At 42.0% G+C, this 27,824-nt stretch overlaps 1 protein-coding gene across 2 annotated transcripts; it reads right to left on the bottom strand.

The window, feature by feature from the left end:
• Positions 1–84: 84 nt before the first annotated feature.
• On the bottom strand, positions 85–24,571 carry LOC124140853 (b(0,+)-type amino acid transporter 1-like). 2 transcript variants are annotated; one of them, XM_046508644.2, is made up of 14 exons: positions 24,394–24,571; positions 16,046–16,207; positions 13,431–13,532; positions 12,214–12,453; positions 11,131–11,256; positions 9,574–9,673; positions 7,696–7,740; positions 6,837–6,960; positions 6,206–6,309; positions 5,585–5,681; positions 4,280–4,429; positions 2,665–2,833; positions 1,490–1,587; positions 85–117 (listed from the first exon to the last, which is right to left on the bottom strand). In XM_046508644.2, the coding sequence occupies exons 1-13, from the start codon at positions 24,410–24,412 to the stop codon at positions 1,520–1,522; spliced, it is 1,506 nt and encodes a 501-aa protein (XP_046364600.2). In that variant the 5' UTR covers positions 24,413–24,571; the 3' UTR covers positions 85–117; positions 1,490–1,519. The 2 variants fall into 2 exon arrangements, with proteins under 2 accessions (XP_046364600.2, XP_046364599.2); XM_046508643.2 differs by lacking the exon at positions 85–117 and having other exon boundaries at positions 160–1,587.
• Positions 24,572–27,824: the final 3,253 nt, after the last annotated feature.

Raw genomic sequence — 27,824 nt, 5'->3', positions numbered from 1 at the left:
ACATAATCGGGGCGAACCGTGATTCGAACCCACAATCATAGGTTTCTGGCGTGCCCAAGGGACGCAACTCTGCACAGCGAATCGCGGCGCCTTAGACGACTGAGCCACTCTTGTCCCCTGTAATATAAGAAGTCAAAATGTGTTTTTTCACCCCTACGGTCCCTTATCTCATGGCTGGTAACACTTATTGTTTTGCAATACTATCATGATAATTGAGACAGTGTATACTACACAAAAAAAGTTAAATAGTAAAATCATGTCAAAGAATAGGTTGTTCTTTAACTTCTTTTGAGTGGTCTATTTTTCTCTGTTGGAAGCTACCAATAGTGATATCACATTCAAAGAAATAATCTCATTTGTGACACTTAACAATGAATGATATTGCCAGCTCACGAGTCAGCTATCTGTCCATTTATGTCTGTGTTTTATGGAACAGAGAGCGACGCGTATATCTCCGCTAGGAACAGTTTTTCAGTTAAATCACGGCTTGCCAAGTGCACGTGGGCGGAAAGTCCAAAATGACGAAGGTTTTAGACGTTTACGATATTGTGACCCCATAAGCACGTGTAGGGTTGTAAATCTATTATCCGAACCCGTGATCCTGGCATGGTTAAAGGGAGGCAACTCTACACACAGAGTTTGGAAACTCTGCTCTTCTAATCTACCCAACCCTTGGTTAAGAACTAATATTTAATCCAACCCGTTAACTCCGACTGATGAATTACCAGATTAACGTTTCATTGATAAGTAGTAGTGTAGACATTAAATACACAGAGATGCTTTCAACAGTAATCGCCCGGAAGAGGAGTTGTCCGGATTGTGACGAGGTTTCACGGTATAAGTATTAATTATTTAACTTATAAACAAGCAGAAGCTTAGTGAGTTTGGCGTCACGGTGAAAATCGCACACTTCAAGAATGAACTGCTTTCTGACGACGAGTAAGTTCAGTGTTGGTCGGAGGGGCGGGGTGGAGGTCTGGTCAGAGAAAGGAGTTGTCCGGATTAACGGTGTCCGTATAAACGAGGTTTCACGGTATGAGTATTAATTATTGAAATTATAAACAAGCAGAAGCTTAGTGAGTTTGGCGTCACGGTGAAAATCGCACACTTCAAGAATGAACTGCTTTCTGACGACGCGTAAGTTCAGTGTTGGTCGGAGGGGCGGGGTGGAGGTCTGGTCAGAGAAAGGAGTTGTCCGGATTAACGGTGTCCGTATAAACGAGGTTTCACGGTATGAGTATTAATTATTGAAATTATAAACAAGCAGAAGCTTAGTGAGTTTGGCGTCACGGTGAAAATCGCACACTTCAAGAATGAACTGCTTTCTGACGACGCGTAAGTTCAGTGTTGGTCGGGGGGGGGGGGAGGGGTGGAGGTCTGGTCAGAGAAAGAACCATTCCTTGCTCCTGACCCTGGTGCCCCTGTCTTTCAGTATTGCCGTGGTTCTGGACCCGCTGTTCAATGTTCAGTGGCCGTGGTGTATACTGACCCAGCAATAGGCTTCCGTATTGACCACGGTTTATTCATCAGGCTCCACCGATGTCGGGACTATGTTAAAGATGAGCTGGCAGTACATAGTGATGCGATCTGGAATGACACACAGTGATATTCTCCGTCATATTCACATTTCGGAACTTAAAATGTGTCATTGTCATAATGTGACTACAGTGTGACTACATTGTGACTACATTGCGACTACGGTATGACCTCATTGTGACTACGGTGTGGCTACATTGTGACTACGGTGTGACTACATTGTAACTACAGTGCGACTACATTGTGACTATGGTGTGACTACATTGTAACTACGGTGCGACTACATTGTAACTACGGTACGACTACATTGTAACTACGGTGTGACTACATTGTAACTATGGTGTGACTACATTGTAACTACGGTGCGACTACATTGTAACTATGGTGTGACTACATTGTAACTATGGTGTGACTACATTGTAACTACGGTGCGACTACATTGTAACTATGGTGTGACTACATTGTAACTATGGTGTGACTACATTGTAACTACGGTGTGACTACATTGTAACTATGGTGTGACTACATTGTAACTATGGTGTGACTACATTGTAACTACGGTGCGACTACATTGTAACTACGGTGCGACTACATTGTAACTACGGTGTGACTCCATTGTGACTATGGTGTGACTACATTGTAACTACGGTGTGACTCCATTGTGACTATGGTGTGACTACATTGTAACTACGGTGCGACTACATTGTAACTACGGTGTGACTCCATTGTAACTATGGTGTGGCTGCATTGTGACAACGGTATGACTACATTGTGACTATGGTGTGGCTACATTGTAACTACGGTGTGACTACATTGTGACAACGGTATGACTACATTGTGACTATGGTGTGACTACATTGTGACTACGGTGTGACTACATTGTGACTACGGTGTGACTACATTGTGACTATGGTGTGACTACATTGTGACTACGGTGTGACTACATTGTAACTACGGTGTGACTACATTGTGACTACGGTGTGACTACATTGTGACCACAGTGTGACTATGGTGTGACTACAGTGTGACTGTGGTGTGACTGCAATGTGACTACATTGTGTCACACCGTAGTAGTAGACTACCGTGCTCCCAGGCACAATAGCAATACATAAGGACTAAGGTACTCACCCCATCCACACAGCTTCAGGTTGAAATGTATAAATGGGAAGTACAGGATGAGTCCCCCTATCACAAACAGGAACGCATACAGGAACCCCATCTGCGGGTCGTCCACGATAGGCGCTATTACGAGGTAGACAGACACCAGGAACATTATAACGGGGATAGGAATTGGGACCTGCAAAATAAAAATATTAAAAATATAATAAATATTAATAAATCCGAAAACCATTTCCATAATCATGAGAAGCCTCTGATAAAAGTCATAAAGAGTATTCGAGAAGAGTAACGAACATATGGTTGTCTGTGAAATACCAATTAAAATAACAATATGATTTTCATAAACGACAATCATTGCAGATGCAGCTTAAACTTGCAATGTAAAAATTATCTTGATTTATTCTTTATACTTAGGTAGTCGTCGTCTATAAAAACTAGTCTCTATATTAAACATACAGCAAATGGTTGGTAGTCCTAAGCTACTATTTCTTTATTGTTTTAAACCATGTTCATTTTTATATTTATTTCCTTGGGAAGCCTTTACAATTTAAGCAGATTTGCGAAAAACAAAACGCACAAAGGACAGAATAGGGAAGTAACAAAGGCCCATGACGTTACCATTGTCTTGGTTTGTGACAGAAAACCTAATTTAGTCTGGATTTGTGATGGACAACCTTAGTTTGTCTGGGTTGTAATGGATAACCTTATTTTGACTGGATTTGTGATGGACAACCTTATTTTGTCTGGATTTGTGAAGGATAAACTTATTTTATCTGGGTTGTAATGGACAACCTAATTTTGTCTGGATTTGTTATGGACAACCTTATCTTATCTGAGATTGTGATGGACAGCCTTATTTTATCTGGATTTGTGATGGACAAATTTATTTTGTCTGGATTTGTGATGGATAACCTACTTTTGTCTGGATTTGTGATGGACAAACTTATTTTGTCTGGATTTGTGATGGAATAACCTTATTTTATCTGTATTTGTGATGGACAACCTTATTTTATCTGGATTTGTGATGGACAAATTTATTTTGTCTGGATTTGTGATGGACAACCTTATTTTATCTGGATTTGTAATGGACAACCTTATTTTATCTGGATTTGTGATGGACAACCTACTTTTGTCTGGATTTGTGATGGACAAACTTATTTTGTCTGGATTTGTGATGGATAACCTACTTTTGTCTGGATTTGTGATGGACAAACTTATTTTGTCTGGATTTGTGATGGAATAACCTTATTTTATCTGTATTTGTGATGGACAACCTTATTTTATCTGGATTTGTGATGGACAAATTTATTTTGTCTGGATTTGTGATGGACAACCTTATCTTGTCTGAGATTGTGATGGACAGCCTTATTTTATTTGGGTTTGTGATGGACAACCTAATTTTGTCTGGATTTGTGATGGACAACCTAATTTTGTCTGAGATTTTGATGGACAACCTTATTTTGTGGGTATTTGTGATGGATAACCTTATTTCATTGGGATTTGTGATGGACAATCTTGTTTTGTTCGTAATCGTGATGAACAACCTTTTTTTGTCTGGAGTTGTGATGAACAAGCTTATTTTGTCTGGGATTGTGATAGACAATCTTATTTTGTCTGGATTTACCTTATATGGCCGATCCGCATCCTTCATTCTGAACCTGAGGACGATGAGGGAGAGGAAGGTCATGCCGTAGAACATCCAGGCGGTGAAGCTGAAGAAGTCGATGAGGCTGCCGATGTCCCCTGGGATGATCATGAGGAGGGAGATGAAGATCTGAACAAGAACAAAGTAGTTTTGGTAAATGTTGTCATTGTTCTGAGGTCTGCGGATTTGAAACATATCGACATACGTGAAACCCGTGCGTTCTTTATATCATTAATTGATTGTACTGTCAGCACCGGACTATCAGCTTAGTACAGTGTTACCACAAACATAGGTTACTGGGAACAGATTCTATGAACGAGTTCCCATGGGCACATATAAAAAACAAATATAACAGCAAAGTTTCGTTTGTTTTATATGTTGTTTAACGCCGCAATCAGCAATATTAAAACTTTATGACGGTGGTCTGTAACAATCGACTCTGGCCCAGACAATCCAGTGATTAACATCATTAGCATCGATCTACACAACTGGGATACGATGACAAGCAGCAACCAAATCAGCCTGACCACCCGATCCCGTTAGTCGCCTCTTACGGCAAGCATTTGTTGGTGAAGACCAGTTCCAATCAGGATTTTCACGGGTTAAGAGCAAAGCAAACTTTATTTGGGTACAATGCTGGGATGAGGGGGCTCGGGGGCCAGGTTCAGTCTTTAGTCCGTACGATATATACGGCAGTGGCCTGAGATATAAGAACGGGTTCGATCAGATATACCAGTGGTTGATAGCATGACCACCCATCGGGAAACAATGTCATATCGATGATGGTCTTTGACAGATTTTAAACCAGCCTTGGTGAAATTTTCAGCAGCCAGTGTAGCGATCCGATTCCGACGTTAAGGGGACACTCTGTACTAGAACATTCCGCACGAGGACACTGTCCGAGGATGCTCCACGTGGGACACTCCATACGAGAGAACTATGTACGAGGACACTCCGTACGAGATACGAGGACACTCTGTACGAGAACATTCCGTACGGGGACACTGTACGAGGACGCTCCACATGGGCCACTGCGTACGAGGGCTTGATGTACGAGGACACTCCGTACGAGATACGAGGACACTCCGTACGAGGACGCTCTGTGCGAGGACATTCAGTACGAGGACTCTCTGTACGTTGACTTTCTGTCCATGGACACTCACTGTTGATCGTTATGCATTCAATAAGTAATCTGTCACATTTACATTACCCCTACTTACACATAGCATAGGACCACGCATTTCTACCACCCAAAGAGAAAGCACATGACTATCTTGTACCTACCGTAAATAACATCGACGGCATCGGCGTGAGTTGCTTCACCTGGATGTACGACAGCACTTCCGGCAGGTTGTTGTCTCGAGCCGCTGCGTACACCACCCTAGCAACAAATTTATAGCGTGAATGTTGTTTTGCGCCAGTCAGCATTATTCCACCTACATTACGGAGGCATCTGAAAACTCTGGATACGCAATCTAACGAGTCAGACCACCCGGTTTTAGTCGCCTATCAAGCAAAGGTTATTGAAGATCAGTTCGCCCCGGAATCCCGGCAGCACATTATAAGAAACAACTATTGAAGCAAAGCATCTTCAATCCGCCAGTTTCCTGTCCACTGGATAATTCAATCCCATTCAATTCAATTCATTCAATGACAGTAACTCGTTGTCAGTCATTGGACAGGGTTCTGTGATGAGATTTGTTTATTGTTTAATGCCGCACTGGTCAATATTCCAGTTGTATGATGGCGGTTAGTAAATAATCGAGCCTTGACCAGAAAAATCCAGTGATTGACACACTTTTATCCCCATCTATCCTGTATCCTGACCCTGTTGCAACTAGCAGATATACAAATCGCCTGACTGATAATTAAGTCAGTATTTGAAGTGAGGTAACATTGGCTTACCTGGAGCCACTGAAGGCTGTTCCGTTTGCCGCCCCAAATGTTGAGATCATGACGGACAGAGGCATGATGATAGCGGCTCCTCCAAGAATGAGGTCGCCCCATGTCTGAGAAGAAGAGGGTGTCCAATACAAATTATATAATTGGTCGATACATTTTAAACGGACACGTCTCAGAGATTCTGAGTAGATACATCACACAAGCCAAAACCACATTTCCGGGGGTGATCGGGGAAATAGGTTGTGTACTGTTCTTATTGATATGACTGCAACAGCTCGACCACGACAACATGGATGTAGTCAGACCTCGACGGGACAAACCAATGTTTTGTAGTATAAGCATCGATAATTTCTGTCGAAGAAAGGCGACAATCATCCCGGGGGGTGAGGTGTGTGTGTGTGTTGGGGGTTGGGTGTGTGTGTTGGGGGTTGGGGGGGGGGGGGTTGGTGTTTTTTTTTGGGGGGGGGGGGGGGGCATCTATTCAGCCCGTGAACATGCGAGGACGTCAGAAAATTGAGGAAAAGACACACTTAAACAAATTGAGGAAACACACGTAAAATCCTTTCGATATCTATTCAGCGGTATATATTGGCGGCCAGTATTTGTGGAAAGCTCAGAGTCGGTCCCAACTTACCACTGCCACAGCCGCTGAGGCCAACAGTTGTTGTGTGCTCAACACGGCCAAGTAGGAGATGTTGGTGAGTACGTAGACAACAGTGACGAGGATGACGGCGATGATGTTGGCACGGGGAAGGTTTCTGTACAGACAGAGAATTATTTAAGGGGGACTGAACTCTGGCATGTTGGCAATCCTTGCAATTTGATTCAAGCCATTTTATGAGTGAGTGAGTAAGGTTTCACGCCGCTTGTAACAGTATTCCAGTGGCAGCTTAATGTGGGAGGAAAGCCCCAAGTGATGTAGGTCTAAGACGTTTACCACTTTGGTGAAACGAGCACTCTGTTTTTCACTCAAGTTTAATTTTAGTTTCAATTTAGTGATTAATGATTCCACGGCAACAATGTCTCATGCCACTTCTGTGGGATTTGAGGGTGGATGTAGAAGGTTGTACTGTTATAGCATGTAAATAATATATCAAATAATCATAAACAAGAATACAAAAAATATAACTTGAACATTGCTTTAAAGAGTGATAGAATGTTTCCATAGGTTGTTTTTTTCCATTGGGAACACACCGGGGCTAGGTAATGGGTATATCTGAAATCTAAATAAATATTTTTTGAAGTCACATTTAATTGAAAACATGGACAGCTTCCAGTGTGGGTTCTACCGTGTACAGGAAATACGAGACGTTACAGGCTGAAAACAGTCGCCGAAACACTACAAATCCAAGGTACAACACAAACCAAGATACCCGTATCATATACATCACATTTGAAAAACCATTTCTTGCCACCACCAAACATGGGTGTATATTTTCTTTTGCCCGGTATTGTAGTCTACTCACAAAGTGTTCAATGTGCCGGATACTCACTTTTTGGGTTCTTTGATCTCCTCGGTGACAAAGTTAAGATTGTTCCTGAAAGTACAGACACGAATTCACACTTACATCTTAGGGAATATCCATTTAATTTGTTTGTTTGTTTGTTGTTGACCGCCGCACTCAGCAATACTCCAGCTTTATGACGTCGGTCTATAAATAATCGAGTCTGGGCCAGACAATCCAGTGATTGATATAATGAGCATCGAGGTGGTGGCGGGGTGGGGGTGGAGGGGTGAATTCTTTTTACAATCTATTTTTTCCCACCTGTGTTCAACTAACTATATATTTACCTAGCACCTTCATGCAATCTATTCATGCTCACCAAAAAATGACGTTTGGGTATTGTCTTTTATTTCACCACTGCCAACAAATTATTATTTTGGGGCATATTTCTAAACAAACTATTTATTTAAAAGATCGTCTCACCCTCCCCTATAAAGTCAAACAGATGCTCTCTCGGGTACCGACCATTTGATATGATTGGGAGCCTGAGACCTTTTAAATAAAATGGTGTGGTCCAGAAAAAGCTGGGAAGAAATAACCTGATGTTTGACAAGGAAACTAAGTGTTCGGTCTGATCCATAAACCAAAACGTATCCCCAACGAGTGAAACTCAGGTGTCCCCTAGCCTTTCTGGTCCGACCCGGAAGTGTACCTCAGAATGTCCCCACCTGTATGCGCACGCGTAGGGAGGAGTCTGGGTAAGAATATTGGTCCCCAGCAACCTTGTTGTCAGAGGCGACTAACGGGATCGGGTGGTCAGGCTCGCTGGCTTGGTAATGCATGTCATCGTATCCCAATTATGGTAGGTCGATGCTCATGATGTTAATCACTGGACTGTCTGGGACAGACTCAGTTATTTGCAGACCGCCGTAATATAGCTGTAGTGAGTTAGTGAGTGAGTTTGGTTTTACGCCGCTTTTAGCAATATTCCAGCAATATCACGGCGGGGGACACCAGAAATGGGCTTCACACACTGTACCCATGTCGGGATTCGAACCCGGGTCTTCGGCGTGACGAGCGAACGCTTTAACCACTAGGCTACCCGACCGCCCCTCATATAGCTGTAACGGTGCTGAGTGGGGCGTTAAACTGCAAGAAAATGTGCCAGGGCGGCCCCATTCCACAAAGCGATCGTAGTGCTGCGAAAATCGTGAGTTAGTTAAAGTATAGAGTTACGATCACCTTAGCGCTACAATCATTTTGTGGAAGGGACCCCTGGACTGTGCACTGGTAGTCCTATTTGACAACCATTGACGTGTGTTTGTACATTATATGATCCACGGGCATAGTAAACACCCGCGGTAAGGATTAGATGACAAACACGACGTGTATTTGAACGGTGCAGCTACAGGTAAACACACCTGTAAATTGAAAGCGTTCTCCATGAGCGTAACACTGAGTTCAAGGGTGGGTGCAGCGTTTTTAAAAAATCTGTTATTTGATAGTTGTGATATTTTTGTCCACCTTTAACACTTATAACACTTCCACATGTATAAATATTTGGTCTGCTTCTAAAGACGCTGGAGCGCGTGCGTGCGTGCTTTTCTGTGTGTGTGTGTGTGTGTGTGTGTGTGTGTGTGTGTGTGTGTGTGTGTTTGAATGGTGTGCAGTGTGCTTGTTTTATTTTACTGCCAAAAAACACGCTATTATTAAAAGGCCTGTAATTAATCAAGCCCAGCGATTAATATTATGATTATTTGGCCGTCCATCCTCGATTATCCAGTGTATTATATCTCTATTAAGAACGATGGTATACGATACAATGTGTAATCGAGGGCGCTCGTAGTAGGGATACGATGACAAGCAATCGACCAAATCATCGAGTTACTATCCGCTACTATTTAGTCCTTCAACTTAGTTAATTACCATCCGTCGTATGCCCACAATGCGCCATAGAAGGCAAGGGCGATAACCGAGGGCGAGGTAGTGGAGCCGGTGAAGCCCGTCGCTAGAACAGCCGTGTTACCTGGAAAAGTCAAAGTAACGTGAATGATGCGCTGAGTGAGCCAATGATGTTTTATGCCGCAGTCAACAAAATTTTAGCTGTATCACGACGAGATGTAAAAACTCACCCGTTACAAACACATGCAAAGGCAAGTCAACTGTTTACCTGAGAAAACACGAACCTGTGATATCAGTTGACATAGGAAATTGCATCCGACATCATTTTTGTCACTGATGCGTCACTGATGTCTTTCACATGTCAACCACAAAGCTTTTTGAAAGCTTGACTGAGGCCTTGAATGTTGTAACCTCGATCATCTGCAGTCAGTGTCAGTGAGTATGGTTTTACGCCGCTTTTAGCAATATTCCAGAATATCACGGCGGGGGACACCAGAAATGGGCTCCACACATTGTACCCATGTCGGGAATCGAACCCGAGTCTTCGGCGTGACGAGCGAACGCTTTAACCACTAGGTACCCCTCCGCCCCTTTGAATGTTGTAACCTCGATCATCTGCAAGAATGCTGTTCGACGGAAAGAGAAAGTTGACTACTGGAAAGTTGAAGTCATTCCTCTCGTCATTCAGTCTTGTGGAGAGTGTTTTTTCATTCCGAGTCTTTGTGCATAGATCTAAATATAAAACAGATGAAGCGGTCCCACCGGTTTCCTTTTTTTCTAGTTAAGGTGGGTAAATCATTGGAAAGGAATTGGATATTTGATGGTCATGGAACCACATCAGATCATCGATATAGCTGAAGCTTAAGTTGACATATCTTGTTTTGCCAGAAACTCTTATTCCTATGCATAAAGAATCAGATCAACAAGAAGGGGAGCGCAACTGTTGCCCATGGGGATGCCTACTTCTTGCCTAAATGTCTTTAAAAAGTCTAGCATTTCACATATTTTTTTCTCAGTAAACTTCAGATGGACCCTCTAAAGATAGAAATTTAACTATATTTATGATCACCACGTTTTGTAACAAAAGCCCCGTGCAAAAACAATATTTAGCCCTCATCTTACGAGCATGCTCGCACCAGTGTATACTGATATGACTCAAGAGTTCTTGACAGCCGTCATATAACTGGAATATTGCTGAGTGCGGCGTTAAACAACAAACAAACAAACAAACGAAACAAAAGCAAGAGTTCTAAAATTAGATGCCAAAATAAAATGACAAAATAAGTGGTATGCTTGATACCTAGAAAGGTTGGTTCGCACGCTCCACAATCAGATCATATTTTAGACTTGGTTTCTGTCTACCCAAACTAGCGCTACGTATGAGGCGGGTACCAACAGTGTAACCAGTTTAGTCACATTGTGATCCACCGTTTACCTTCAGTTGTCACAAGCGCGGTGTGCCATCCTCTCGAAATGCAAAATCTGACCACGAAACAGGTATGGTTATCCATGTTTTCTTCCATATAGAACACACATGTTGCCCTGAACTAGGACATAAACACCGATTCTCGCCACGCCTACCTTGCCCTAACTTGACCAGACCGCCGATGATGATGATGACGAGAGCGATGAGTTTGGCGGCTGTGAAGACGACCTGCACCCTGGCGGCCAACTTGGTGCTCCAGCAGTTGACAATGCCCACAGTGACTGGAGTAGAAGCAAGTCTGAGAGTCATTGTTTGTTCATGCCCAACCAGTTAAAATGTTGAACATGATAGACTCACGTACGGTGGCCCTTAAGGGACATGGAGTCTGTTTTTCAATATTTTGATATTTCACTTACTTTTATCGTAACCTTTTACCAATTAACACGATTTGTCTTACAAATGTGTGATAAATCATGTGTAAGAAGATATTGAATCGCTGAAAAGTGAAACGAAAATGTCAAAAACTAAAATGAAATTGTCAAAAACAAAACCCGAAAATGTCAAAAACTGAAATGAAAATGTCAAAAACAAAAGCGAAAATGTCAAAAACTAAAATAGAAAATACAGAAAACTATTTCCACCGCGGTGATAATATTCCCACTTTTGTTTTTGACATTTTCATTTCAGTTTTTGACCTTTTCGTCTTGGTTTTTGACATTTCCATTTTAGTTTTTGACATTTTCGCTTCACATTTCAGCGACTCAATAGCTACTTGAAAGTACATTTTCCATGTTTTCGGTTGTTTTTATACATGATTTATCACATATTTGTATGACAAATTGTGTTAATTTGCAAAAGGTTACGATAAAAGTAAGTGAAACATCAAAATATTGAAAAACAGACTCCATGTCCCTTATGGGCCACCGTACTTACGAGATTTATTTAACTAGATATTTCGATGTTATTAAATATAAGTGTTTAAGTCATTTGCGTTCTGCTATATATTGAAAAAAAATAAATTCTACGCCTTTAAGTAGGCGTTATATAGTATGGCAATGTCTGTTACCAAAAAGTATAATCATGGGCAAGAAAAGATCGCGACCAGATTTCATCTCTACCCATCACGAAGTTTACAAACAGTACACTTCACTGCCAATATTAATTTGAAAAATGGTCCAGGCCCAAATATGAGTAAAAGTAAAATTCTAAACATCTACGCGACGATCCAAAGTACTTACTAAGCGCTATAGCCGCTACTAATTTGTTTGGTATTTCTGGTGTGCCGCACATCTTGAAGAAACTTGACACATACTCGGCGAACACGAGACAGATGATGGCGAGTGTGGAGGGCCTGATGACAATAATAGACGTCCATGCGTAGAGGTATGCGCAGATGTTTCCGAGAGCTGCCCGGATGTAGGCATACTCACCCCCCGACAGTCTGATCAGGGTGCCCAGCTCGGCGTACGACAAAGCACCTGTTGGAAAATGTTGAAGGAAGATGGAATACTGCAGACTACATATGATGACATCTTCGGAAGTTTCAAAACCAATTCGGTACATCCGAAGTTAATCAATCACATGAACAATTACGTTGACCGTCAGTGCTTAAGGAATATTTTATTTTTTCGTTATCGCCGAATATTCGTCATAAACGACTTCATTTTGTTCGACGCTGACGTGTAACATAACTGGAGGGAAGTTTTACGTTTTACACTTTCAGTTACAATGTATTCTTAGTCAGTTGTATGGTATGGTATGGTATGGTATGGTATGGTATGGTATGGTATGGTATGGTATGTATGAATTAAAAACGGTTCTACTCGAATTACGGTACGGTATGGTATGGTATGATATGGTATGGTATGGTATGAATTAAATACGGTTCTACTCGAATGTACCACTGGCTCGTTAAGAAACCCATATTCCAACCATATGCAGCGAAACTCTGTTAATCTGGACGGTTTCACTGGGAAAAGTGATCCGTAACATAAATCCGGATTAACACATGTCCGGATTCCCGAATCTTGGAAACACAAACTACTAAAATAATGTTAAGGGCCATCCGATTCTTTCATATTACTCAAGTTAATCTGTCAGGCCATAACATATTAACTTCAGTAATATGAAAGAATGGGGTGGTCCTCAATTCTTTGTGGTTGTATATGATGCCACTTCAAGTAAGAGTTGGGTACTTTCGGATTTAAGACAAACGAGGTTCCACTGTTTTCAAATTTCTTGACCCAATTTTGAGATAAAAAAGAGGATTTCCCGTGGCCTTAACTAACTTCATTATATTGTTATTGTGCCTAACTTTTCAGGTCTGCCCTAGTGGTAGTCCACGCATGATGCGATGTGGTTCATATGTACAAGTGCAATGGTTGATAAATCGCACGGCGAAACTGTGCCCGAATGCAGGACATCCTTTGGACAAAAGACTTTCCACCAGACCTACCAAATAATGCGATGACTCCAGACAACGACCAGACAACCAGACTCAGCCCGACAGATCCAGTATCGCTGAGAACACCCTTCGGGGAGATGAAGATGCCAGACCCTGGGGATACAGAGATATCTTGTTAACAGGGCAATTTCGTTCAGTGTGTAGGACAGGAGCTATTTCGTTCAGTGTGTAGGACAGTGGGTATTTAGTTGAGTGTGTAGGATAGGAGGTATTTAGTTCAGTGTGTAGGGCAGGGAGTATTTAGTTCAGTATGTAGGACAGGGGGTATTTAGTTCAGTATGTAGGACAGGAGGTATTTAGTTCAGTGTCTAGGACAGGACGTACTTAGTTTAGTATGTAGGACAGGGGGTATTTAGTTCAGTGTGTAGGACAGGAGGTATTTAGTTGAGTGTGTCGAGAAGCAGGTATTTAGTTGAGTGTGTCGGGAAGGAGGTATTTAGTTCAGTGTGTAGGACAGGGGGTATTTAGTTCAGTGTGTAGGACAGGAGGTATTTGGTTCAGTGTGTAGGACAGGAGGTATTTGGTTCAGTGTGTAGGACAGGAGGTATTTAATTCAGTGTATAAGACAGGGGTTATTTAGTTCAGTGTGTAGGACAGGAGGTATTTAGTTCAGTGTGTAGGACAGGAGGTATTTGGTTCAGTGTGTAGGATAGGAGGTATTTAGTTCAGTGTGTAGGACAGGAGGTATTTAGTTCAGTGTGTAGGACAGGGGGTATTTAATTCAGTGTGTAGGACAGGAGGTATTTAGTTCAGTGTGTAGGACAGGAGGTATTTGGTTCAGTGTGTAGGACAAGAGGTATTTACTTCAGTGTGTAGGGCAGGAGGTTTTAGTTCAGTGTGAAGGACAGGGGGTATTTAGTTCAGTGTATAAGGCCGGGGAAGTTTAGCTCAGTGTGTCGAGAAGGAATTAGTTCAGTGTGTAGGCCAGAAGGTATTTAGTTCAGTGTGTAGGACAGGAGGTATTTAGTTGAGTGTGTAGGGCAGGAGGTTTTAGTTCAGTGTGAAGGACAGGGGGTATTTAGTTCAGTGTATAAGACCGGGGGTGTTTAGCTCAGTGTGTCGGGAAGGGAGTATTTAGTTGAGTGTGCAGGACAGGAGGAATTTAGTTGAGTGTGTAGGGCAGGAGGTTTTAGTTCAGTGTGTAGGACAGGGGGTATTTAGTTCAGTGTATAAGATTGGGGATATTTAGCTCAGTGTTTCGGGAAGGGGGTATTTAGTTCAGTGTGTAGGACAGGGGGTATTTAGTTCAGTGTGTAGGGCAGGGGTTATTTAGTTGAGTGTGTCGGGAAGGACGTTTTTAGTTCAGTGTGTAGGACAGGGGGTTTCAGTTCAGTGTGTAGGACAGAGGGTATTAAGTTCAGTATGTGAGGCAGGAGGTATTTAGCTCAGTATGTAGGGCAGGAGTATTTAGTTGAGTGTGTCGGGAAGGACGTATTTAGTTGGACAGGGTGTATTTAGTTCATTGTGTAGGACAGGGGGTATTTAGTTCAGTATGTGGGGCAGGAGGTATTTAGCTCAGTATGTAGGACATGAGGTATTTAGCTCAGTATGTAGGGCAGGAGTATTTAGTACAGTGTGTCGGGAAGGGGGTATTTAGTTCAGTATGTCGGAAAGGAGGTACTTAGTTCAGTGTATAGGACAGGACGTATTTAGTTCAGTATGTGGGGCAGGAGGTATTTAGTTCAGTGTGTAGGACAGAGGGTATTTAGTCCAGTGTGCCGGGAAGGAGGTTTTTAGTTCAGTGTCCAGTAATGCTTACTAATGTGCTCATCAGCGACGATAAACTACCCGACGCCTCGCGTCGATACATGTTCTTATTTGAACTTTTCCTAAGTAGATTGGTTGACAAGTACTTGTAAGGAGGGGGTCGTCACACGTATGCCGGTTTTATAGTGCTAGCCTCCTGAGATACCGCAGTTTATCAGTTCAAAATGAATATCCCGCTCAAACACTTATACTGGCACCGAACTGACCATTCCTTGCTTTGGCTGGACCAACCATTCTATGCATAGTCCAATCAAATTCGCGTGGTTCGTAAACTGTCGTGCAGGTTTCGGTCGATTGCAGGATTTGCAAAGCATGTGCACCGCTAACTCGTTGTCAACAGATATTTTCCAAATCTTTTCTTGTTTTTAATCAAGCTGCTCACGTGATTTGATGCATTTCGCGATGTAAGACCCGTTTGATCACAATATAGATCTTGATTATCGATCAGATCGTCTTGTCTTGGCGCCGCCATTTTGTTTGAAGCAAATGCAAGTGATACGGGAGGTGGAATCTGATTGGTCCATGGGAGAGGCTTAGAAGGGACATAAATGGTAATAGCCACTGGTGGCGCTACGATCGAGCCAATGAATTCCATTCTAGTTCGGCAAGGGTGGAAACTGGATTTTTAAAGTTTACACCATACACAATAATTCCTATCTACAAAATCTCATAAGACAATTGCATTTACTTCAATAGTTACTTTATAAAAACTGATATTCTTCCAGTTCTCACATCAAGGATTAGATTTAATGTCTTAAGGTGTTAAACGAGGTGCCCTTCTTATAAAGGGTAAAGCCATTTATCATTCTACTATTCTGGGGAAAGACATGTCCTAATACCAATGATTGAACCGACGATCAGTGAGATTCCGCTGATAAGGCCGACATTTCTGCCCATGTGAAGATTGTCATCGGTCTGAATGCTGAACTGCTCTGGTGATACCCCTTCATCCGGGTCCTCCTTCGATCTCTGCCGCAGTCCGCCATTTTGGTCTTCAGTGTCTGCAAGGAGAGAACATATGACAGTGTGTTTTTGTTTGTTCTTTAAAGCGGCACTCAGCAATATTCATGCTACATGGCGGCGGTCTGTAAATAATTAAGCCTGAACCACACAATCCAGTGATTGCCAATAGGAGCATCGATCAATGCAATTTGGATACGATGAAAAGCATCAATAAAATCAGTGAGCCTGACCACCCGATCCCGTTAGTAGCCTCTTACGACAAGCAAGGGTTGCTGAAGACCTATTCTACCCCGGATCTTCATGGGTCACATGACAAACAGAATTCGATAGAGAAAGTTGTGGTCGTATTTGTGCAGCATGAACGGAGAACAAGATAACTTTGATCCAGAGGACAAACACGGCGTAAACAAATGGTTAGCATACCTACCTATTGATGCTAATGTCTTAAAGGGCACACAGAGTGAATGAGTGAGTTGGGTTTAGCGCCGCTTTTAACAGTATTCCAGTTATATCACGGTGTGTCAGCTTAATGTGTGAGGAAAGCCCGAAGTGATGCAGGTCTTAGACGTTTACCACAATCGGTGAAACCCACGAGCACGGGTATGGTGGTGACAAACCTAGAAACATAATCGGGGCGAAGCGGGATTCGAACCAACAATCATAGGTTTCTGGCGTGCCCAAGGGACGCAACTCTGCACAGAGAATCGCGGCGCCTTAGACGACTGGGCCACCCGTGCCCCCAGGGCACACAGAAGATATGACAAATTGTCATTTACATGTCGTTCCTTCAGAATCAGGAATAAGAATATGTCACATTCAGTTTAAAGGACAGGACGTGGCCCCTGTGGTGATTGCTGCCGAATGACATAAACATGTTTAGGGTAATAATTTACAATTAGGAATGTTTTAAGAAATATTTCATATTTATTTATGTATTTCGTATGTACACATGTGAGACAAATATAAAGTTTCTTTTAAAACATTTTCATCGGTTTCATATTTTAAAAGTCTACACTTTTAGAGTGAGTATAGTTGTACTCCGCTTCTAGCAATATTCCAGTAATATCACGGCAGGGGACACCAGAAATAGGCTTCACACGTTGTACGTATGTCGGGAAACGAACCCTGGTCTTCGGCTTGACGGGCGACCGATTCAACCACTAGACTACCCGACCGCCCCAATAAAACATTAAAATGAGACGGATAGAAGACAAACTCGTGACAAGTGACGCAGGAGAATATGTAAAATCGGTGACCTATACAAGTTTTTTGTTTGTTTGTTTGCACATTATATGTATATTTACCTTTCATGTCTATAATAATTATATTGAGGCCGTCGGGTAGCCTAGTGGTTAAAGCGTTCGCTCGTCACGACGAAGACCAGGGTTCGATTCCAGACATGGGTATAATGTGTGAAGCCAATTTCTGGTGTCCCCCGCCGTGATATTCTGGAATATTGCTAAAGGCGTCGTAAAACCATACTCATTAACTATAATTATATTAACTCCGAAACGTAGCTGGTTTGTACTCCGAGGACAGTGGACATACACGTGTATGAGAATGTCACGTGATAAACGGAGAATTACGTCTGTACACGTCACAGGGGCTTAACGTGAAATAAGACATGTAGATGACAAGAGGTGAGGTGAGGTGAAATGGGGTTTAACGTCGCGTCCAAGATTATTGCACTTATATACCGACGTGCATGTACGTGTATGTGTTTGTGTGGCTGCTTGTACTCGTCCGGACTGATGCCGATTTATAGTGCTAGCTCACTGAGATACCATGCCGCAGTTTAACATGAATATCCCACTCAGACACAGTATACTGACTCCGAGCCGACCAGTCCTTGTTTTAGCCCTTTAATGCCGAGCGCCAGACAGGGTAACAACAAATATCATCTTTTAACGTCTTTTGGTATGACGCGGCCGGGGATCGAACCCCGGACCTTCCGCTCTCCGGGCGGACGCTCTACCACTAGACCACGGAGGCGGTCTTAGTAGATGACAAGAGACAGCTAGGTAAGAGAAACAACTGTCGTAACTCTCAAATTTCATCTTAGGGATACCGTGGACTTGAGACCGCTCCGTGGAGCGAGACCCAATCCTTCAAAGCACTCAGTGAATACATATCACGTACCAGGCAGGATAGGGGTTTATGTATTCATACAAACAGACGTCCCGCTTCTCATTGTCACATACAGAGTTATACGATCCAGTTATATCATGACTCCACGGGACAGAGTTAGACCAAATAAAACTAAACATGTAATCTATATGCCATATTGCATATGTGGAACTGGTGTGATGATTGGGAAGATCGATGGCAGATATATATTCGCAACGTTTCTGTTATTTTCATCAAGACATGTTTTTTTCCTCGATCACATGACATACATGACATGAATAATGTTACAATAAGCAATATATCCGTCACAGAACTCTATAGTTGCAGGGGCTGTCGGGTAGCCTAGTGGTTAAAGCGTTCGCTCGTAACGCCGAAGACCCGGGTTCGATTCCCGATATGGGTATAATGTGTGAAGCCCATTTCTGGTGTCCCCCGCCGTGATATTGCTGGAATATTGCTGAAAGCGGCGTAAAGCCAAAACTCACTCACTCACTCACTATGGTTGCACTGCGCAACCATTACGACAGTATAAAAAAACTGTCAATAAATTTACGATTTCTTTAGTAATCAGTTTTATAATGACGAGAACATTTACACAGCGAAACCGTGCTTAATTACATTGGTTTCAATGTTTCTATTTTGTCAGATCAACAAAGGTGAGTGCAGCTACTGGGCTTGAAAAGCCTCGGTAAGTCTAGATGAGTATCGACCCTAAAATCATGACACGCAGCTTACACTCCCACTGTTCTGTGTGACTTGCCCACGGTCCAGTGAACACGGGGCATCGTTACCTTCTTTTCTGTCGGGAAGACACCGCCCATCTACTTTAAAGTATTATCACAACCTTTGACAGGTGACAGACAGACAGACAGACAATAGTATATTAACGTCTCACTTCTGTACATACATAAAACAGCTTTGTACAACTTGACATAGATAGAATTTACAGAACCATTCAATAGAATTATGAGAGACAAATTATCATAGAATTTATACATAAACGATATAAAGATGATATAGTAAAAAGTTATCCATATAAAAGATGTTTTCTACGATTAAGAATTAAAAAGCAGACTTTGGCAAGTATAAAAGACACATTGGAGTCACTGAAAATTAAACAAAGTTTGTCGATATCAGGTATATCTAAAACATTATAAGATTTAGCAATACATTCATTAAAAAGAGTTGCCCTGACATGTAGCACACATTCACGCACACTCACACACCACATACACACACAACACACACAGACACGCACAAAGACACACAACACACGATCACACAACACAAACACAGACACTCACACATCGACACACACACACACACATGTGCCCCCTTACGACAAACATTCTTTTTATCCTCACTGAATGTTTCCTCGCGGTATAATATTCATATATTCAAGTAGCACGAACTCCCCGAATATAGCTGACATTCAGGGTAACAACTTGCAACTCGCTACCTGTAAATAGAGAACGCCTCAAAAAGGACATTCAATTATTGATAGCACGAATTTGGGTCATGGGAGCACCCCTTCCCTGTACATTCAACACAGGCAGGAGGATCTCACGTGTCACAATACAAGGACTAAACACTGAAGTAAATAGTTCAGCTTTCAAAAGATGTAAATACAAGCCAAGCCAAACACAAACAAAGAGAGAATGGAGAAACCCAAGGAGACAATATAAATGCACATTAAAGAGTACAATTACTATTTTTATTTCATTTCGTTTGTTACTTGTTGATGTAAGTCCGCAAAGAAATGTCAAAACTACAAAGGTGTTGTCTTTGCAGTAAATCTAAGCGACCGACACCGTGTAATTGTTGTTTGTCATCCCAGCTTATAACTTTACAAAGTTCTACGTGTGTGCACAAGGACCACTTGTAAGAGTATGTTGTCTCCTTTACATATTCACTGCACTTCACTACTTGTTTTTCTTTAAACAGTACGTGAGTTCCATTGTTAGAATTTGAATCATCTGAGTCAATACAAAATGGCTGCCGGGAGAAGGAGGAACACAACACCAACGTGTATTGCTGTAACACACAACTATGGGGTTAACAAGTGCTTCATTCTTTGATAAAGCTACCATTGTACCTTTTCTGAAAAACGACAAGACGAGTAGAACATCAAAGATGCTAAATCGGTTGCATCAATGATTCTAAAGTATTTATATCAACAGTCGAAAGTTTAATTTCTCGGGCGCATCAAAATACCAGAGCACGAGCTAAGCTACGTATTTGCGTAAAATATGCATTAAATAAACTGAAATACGCAGACAAATAAAATCCTAGCGCATCAAATACGCAACAATAACTATAAATACCCTATTGAAGTAAAACTAATGCGTATATTAATTACAACCATGAGATAAAAGGTTGCGTATGTTACAACTGTCAGATAAAATGATTGTGTATCAGCCGATCGCGAAGTTCACTTCCCGACAGTTACATTCGGAAACGTCTGTGCGACAAACATACTGAAAGATGCCAAGCAAAAAGCGGACCCTGCCCCGTCAATGTACATGTTGTTTCTTAAACAATCGCTAATTGGTGATTAAAGAAATAGCGCCTTACTTATTTATACAATGCTAGGTATTGCAAACAAAAATGGCTTCTCCGGGTAGGGAGCAGCAAGCAGACGGGTATAATACTATTCACATAGTTTTAAATGATTTACAAGGTTTTTATTGCGAAACAGGTTTCAAGTTAAAATATAAAATAAAAATGTCAAGAAATAGATGGGTAAGAAAATGTGAATATCCTCTAAAAACTGTGGATCCCCAATCAAAATCACACCCCTTGGTAAAATACCAAACAATCAAAAGCATATAGCTCTAGAATACATGTATACGAGTTACAGTAACCTACGTTTATAACGAACACGCTTATAACGAACTGATGGATATCACGAACTTATTTTTTGGTCCCGGCCATTTGCTGTATATATGCTTATAAGGAACTGAAATGTGCGGTCCCTTTGAGTTCGTTATTATCGTAGCTTACTGTACATTAAAAAGCTGTTATTCATGATTGAATCAAAAAAAGAAACTAATTCCGACTACCAGTGACGTCACTTGGAGGCTGCTAACCATCGCACTGCGCCCCAGGGGGTCAGAAGATATGGGCAACATGTCAGCCGAAGTATGACGTAAATCAGTTGGGTTATATATAGCTTGGTCAGCCGTGTTAACCTGGGTCATCCAGGATTTGGAAATCGATTGAAAGCATCTTTTACGTAAATTATCTCCCTTTAGTGTAGGCTATGTCAGCGACCATGAAGTATTCGTAGCCCAGGGGTAGTTTAGCAAGGTAAGCTGAACGTTATGGTTTAATACTATTGCCTCGTTACACAAGATGTACACTGGAGGCTGTGATTTCCAAATTGTCTGGATCTTTCCCTTCATCAATGACCGCGGTATGACCGGTCACCTTTGGGTTAAGATAAACAAATGCATACAAAGTTTATGAAGCACTATATATGGCAAGGGCCTGACCTAAGATGAAATTTTCACCAAATGACTGCTATGGTTATTTACCTCCAAAAATATCACTTTGGGTCGAAGACTTCTGACTCTTTGAAGAACAATTGCTCACAGAATGCCTGTGCCACATATAGTTTTCACACACCATACGAGCCTACCAATCTATCTTATGAAAATTTAATATGATTTCCAGCACTTGTTCTTCAATATGTCTCTAGTCTTTTTAGATTTGTCAGTTCTAAGTCTCCAACACATTCTCCCTTATGCACATATTTGCAAACATACAGTTTTTCAGACCGGTGGTATGTACATCGTCTTCCCGAGGCAAGCGTGTCCACTACCCTATACCAAAGTCTCGTTTCCAGTAGAAACTAGGCTTTGGATGAAAAGGCTATTGGACATCTTTGCTCCTGGAAGATATATATACATATGTATGAAGTACACTAATGATCAAAAGAAAGTTTACACCGACTTGGTAGCTTATTAACTTGTGATGAATTGACAAAAAGCAATTAAACACATCTGAGGTTATAACTGTGACGACCGCCTCCGTGGCCTAGTGGTAGAGCGTCCGCCCAGAGAGCGCAAGGTCCGGGGTTCGAGCCCCGGCGGCGTCATACCAAGAGACGTTAAAACAACAGATGATGAAAGTCTGATTAACAAAGCTTCTGAACGCTTCCATGGCACATCAGTAATGGCATCACTATCTCGGGTAGCCTCTTAGGGCGTCCAGACAGACACGACGCCCCATGGATACCCCGTCAATACACCCGCATCCGACCATCAGGATGGAACAAGTTGAACCTGCTCTCGTCCCTGAACCAGCACCCTTGGCCAATCACGTCGCACAGTTGGTATCACCGACGTCTATTTGGCCGATGTTCAGTATTCTGATGTTGGTTAGGGTAGGCTTCTTTATCATCCAAAACTGGCTCCTACAGGAGATATCGCTTGGGTGAGATCAAAGAAATTGCATCACAATGCTATTCAGACCATTGTGACGTCATTGGTTACCATGACGTCACAATCAAATGAAATCACTAATGGCTCCGCTACTCAAGCTGTTAGCAGTACATTTTACACTAAAGACCCTGCTTATTACTGCCTATAAACTGAAACACTCGTTGCTCTATTTCATATCAAAATACACTCGGGTGAGATTCTCTATTTACAGAAAAGCTTCCATCAGTGCCACCCCCCCCCCCCCCCCCCCCCACACACACCCCACCCCCACCCCACCCCACCCCCCACACACACACACTCGAAAAATCATTTCTAACAATCACATTATGTTGGGTGTGTTTGTCAAAGGTTTTCAACCCGAATTCAGTCTCTTTTAGCCGAGGTATCAAACCTATTCAACAGCTGGCAATGTTTACTTTCTTTTGATCGGCAGTATATGTACGGGACAAACAGGTCCTAGTCCTGCTGTCAATAGAATAACATATGCAAGGAATGCAATGAAATCACCAGCAGCACAGTTGACCTAATACTTACGACACGAACCACATTCATGTTTTATCTAATATGTAAGACTTTCGAGTCACTCAGCTGTGAAATACCTCAAAGGTTCGACCTAGTGCAAGATGCTAGAAGCACAGTGACATCAAGGGCCCTCGGCGCGTCCAATAAGAAGCGGATGACTCAAGGCACGTGCACTGCTATTCTCAACAGCAGTCTCTAAAGCTGATGATTTTATCCGTTTGTTATGTTTGTACAGCAGCTTAGAAGACAATGACCCACCCGAGCAATGACTAAAGTTTCAAGTGTCCGTTCCTGTTGCCCAGTCATTGTGAGCTGAAGGGCTTCATGACCCACCCGAGCAATGACTGAAGTTTCAAGTGTCCGTGCTGTTGCCGCGGTCAGTCTAAAGGTGAAGGGCGTTCACCTCTAATGTTTCACCATCATACCTGTTGGAATTGTGATGAACATCTCTGTCAACTTATCACTGACAATGACAAACACGTATGCTGACGCTGAAAAGCTGAACCTGTTTTCTTCCTCACCTTATACAGGTGTGTCTCAAAGTGGTCATGAAACACCCGTCTAAGGTGCAGAAAGAAAAAAACGTAGACGAGATTTTCTCAACTAACACTGAAACCCTTTTCCGAATACATTGTCAACCCCAAAACATGAAACATTTACGTCCGCAAAGCGGCGCTCCTGTTTGTCAGGTCGACATTGGCTGTTGATTTATCTGGGCATTCTGTTCACGTACGTATGTGTACTGACATATTTGCCACTGTATAAGGTAGCCAACTTTGTCTCAGTTTGTGTTGGTATCTCCAGCACGCCCCGTGTGTGTTAATGGATGGAAGGTCGGATAGGCGTTTCTGATCTGTTGCTTGCAACCTGTGTTTGGAGCAGGGGTATGTCTACTGGACTCTCCTACTCGCATATACACAAATTCTTATCAGCTTAATACATTTATATTATAATACATCGTGGTTGCATATTGTCCATGTCACTCACAGCAATGCAACTGCGCTTTATTATTCGGTATATCTACCATGAAGCACGGCATCAAAATGTCCCTGTAATGTGTGTGCTAGCTACCGCGAATTACACTTTGGTATTCACCCATCAGTCATTATTTACGCTAAACCGTTACGTACCTTGGTCGACGTTCTCCATGGTCAATCACAAGGTATCCAGACACCGGGTCTTATTGCAGTAAAGTGCACACCTGGTCCGGTGAGTTCTCCTTTTGTATGACACTGCGTGTTGTACTATCCAGATCACGCATGGGTTGAATGAATGGGTCATGGGTACGGTGTATGGTTTGAGTAGCGCTCTGTGCCTAACAGACCGTGGCCACAATACGAGATGATTCTAGACTTACTCTAGGCTCCCGGTCTCCTCTTAGGGCAGATTATACCTCGCGAATGTCAGAGCAAATAGCATGTTCTGACATGAGTGAGTGAGTGAGTGAGTGTGTGTGTGAGTGAGTGTGTGTGTGAGTGAGTGAGTGAGTGTGTGTGTGAGTGAGTGTGTGTGCGTGTGTGAGTGAGTGAGTGAGTGAGTGAGTGAGTGAGTGAGTGAGTGAGTGAGTGAGTGAGTGAGTGAGTGAGTGAGCGAGTCGAACCTTGATGTTCAGTATGACGAGAGATCGCTTTGATCCCGAGATTATCCAACCGCCCTAAGTACGTAACAACCGTTCTTCAACTTCAACACTAAATTCCTTCGAAAGACGTTGACGAACATGTAACGACTGCGGATGCTGCTATGTTGTACGCCGTCACGTGACTGCCCACACCAGTTGAACTATGGTGAAACACCGTAAGGTCGGATCTCGTTAATCAGGATCCCTGGCATTCCGGGCGATTGTTGTTTTGAGCGGTATTTGCCATTATATATTTCGTTATAAAGTGATATTATTTTTTGTTATTGCGTACCAATCGTTCGTTCACCCGGACATTTGGACGATTTCCTTTTAACGGTATTTGAGGATTAATGAAGCTCAGCTGTAACTTTATCAACACAAGTCTGCTTCTTTATTTGGGGGTGAACATTGTTATGAGATATATATTCGGAGTAGCCTCGTTATGCCATACGGTATCGTTCAAGTGAAATCGTTTGGATCAAAACATTCCGGATAAACGAATCTCGGGTACGTGAATATATTTCTTGTATTATATGACGAAGCTATATTTATGAACAGTAATCGCTGGGAAGGAGGGGTTTCGGATTACGGGGGTCCGTGCAAACTGTAGTAGTGAACTTACAAGTTTGGCGGGCACAATTATTGCCACAGCGAGGAGCAACACAAGTAAGCGTCTACAATGTTACATAATCGTCAAATGTCTCCAGCCAATAATTGTAGGTTTCATGTCTCTGGCTAAACACTCTTCGGGTCAATAGTGGAACATGTTACTGTAACAGTTTGTCGGCGATAATACTGTAACTCTTCCCTGTCGGTATTCCGGGTTACAGGTTAGGTCCCGAGTAACCTTTTTTGGGGTGTTGGGCGACTACTTAGTGGGGCGGTTAAGGCTGGATTTTAGTCATAATTGTGCACTTTGGGTTAAAAGCACTAAACTTGGCACACTTAAACATTGAAACATTCCGAACATTTCTGGATATGGATCCACCGCAGCAGCGCCACCTGGTGGTAGAAAATCCAAGATGGCCGCCAAAATGGTTAAAATCTCTTATGACGTCAAATTATATTCAATATATCATCATTATTTTGTCAATTTTAGTCATTTCTATAAAATTAACTGGATCGAGTAGGGCTTCCAAGAGAACTCGGGTACGCGGGCACGGGCCGAGTTTAATGGGACAGTCGAGTTGGAAGGACTTGAGTACTCGACCCTCAATTAGTAACTCTAATTTGATCGGCTTTCAATAAGTTAATAGAAACGTGTCTTTATGTAACTTTCTTTTTCATGAGAAATCAATTAAATCAAATAAAAGTGTCAATAGCTTTTCTTTTAGTCATTTTTCGAAACAATACACTTATTTACTACCATTTCATAAGGATATTTCCTGGTTTAAAAAGTACTTTATTTCTTGTTTGAAAGGGGTGTTTTACGAAACTATTAAACTGTCGCAAGCAGTAGACCTATTCATTCTAAATTAGCGTCGTAACGTTAAACATTTTTAATTCAATATTTTCATAAGATATTTATAACTGGACATCACTTTATTGAATATTAATACTGTGTTACTGTATCTCATTTTAATTATCTCTTCAAATGTCGGGAAAAGGTCTTATGGAAGACAACTATAAATTTACAAGCCTAGTAGTCTTTCAATGTTTTATTTTCAATTAAGAAAAAGGTAAATACTGACATGTGAATTTGTGGTAACATTGAAAATGTTACTTTTAACTTATTATCTATATTTTGTCATTTCTTGACAATTTCCCGTCGGCGCTGGCATAAAATGATCTTATTTATCATATAAGGTATACCTAAGAAGCCCGCCCGCCAAAATCAAGCCAATCACCAATCGGAACACACATCACGTGACGATCACGTGTGCAATATTTTATTCACCCTGAACATGGCGTGTGTTACATTGAGATGTAAACGATTTTTTTCCCCAAAGTTGACCCAGTGAGTGAGTGAGTGAGTATGGTTTAACGCAGCTTTTAGCAATATTCCGGCAATATCACGGCGGGGGACCCCAGAAATAGGCTTCACACTTTGTACCAATGTGGGGAATCGAACCCCGGTCTTCGGCGTGAAAGTGGAACGCTTTAACCACAAGGCTACCCGACCGCCCCTCTTCTGACCCAAACTCAATTAGCTGGAATATTGCTGATATTGTCGAGTATTCCTATAGCTGGAATATTGTCGAATATTCCTATAGCTGCAATATTGTCGAATATTCCTTTAGCCGGAATATTGTCGAGTATTCCTGTAGCTGGATATTGTAGAGTATTACTTTCGCTGGAATATTGTCGAGTATTGCTTTAGCTGGAATCGTGTCGAGTATTCCTTTAGCTGGAATCGTGTCGAGTATTCCCTTCGCTGGAATATTGTCGAGTATTCCCTTAGCTGGAATATTGTCGAGTATTGCTTTAGCTGGAATAGTGTCGAGTATTACTTTAGATGAAATGTTGACTACTGGAATGTTAGATGGAATATTGTCGAGTATTCCTTTAGCTGGAATCGTGTCGAGTATTCCCTTAGATGGAATATTGTCGAGTATTCATATAGCTGGAATATTGAAATCATTGATAGACTTTTAGAAGTTGTAAAAGATGAATACATGACACTTTTTATGGATAACAAGTTCTTTTATTCTTTATAACGATCAAGATGGACAACTCTGTCGGAAACAACACTCTAACATATTACCATAACACTTTGTTGGAAACAATACTTAACATATGACTACACATTGTATTACTGCGAATTGTAACCCTCGACCAGAGGATCCTGGAGAGGATCTTAAACCTTTAAGAGGTGGTCCTAAAGTTGGATTCCTTTGGAATGCCAGAAAACCGAAGCCATCACCTTGCGAGTTGATGGGACAGACTTTGCCTTCTTCGGAGGAGACGTTTGATGTTTCCAATGCTTTGAATGTTGTTTCTGGT

Source organism: Haliotis rufescens, unplaced genomic scaffold (assembly GCF_023055435.1).
Source record: "Haliotis rufescens isolate VD_foot unplaced genomic scaffold, xgHalRufe1.0.p SCAF_17, whole genome shotgun sequence".
Lineage (NCBI taxonomy): Eukaryota > Metazoa > Mollusca > Gastropoda > Lepetellida > Haliotidae > Haliotis > Haliotis rufescens.
This window is presented reverse-complemented; position numbering and strand designations above follow the sequence as displayed.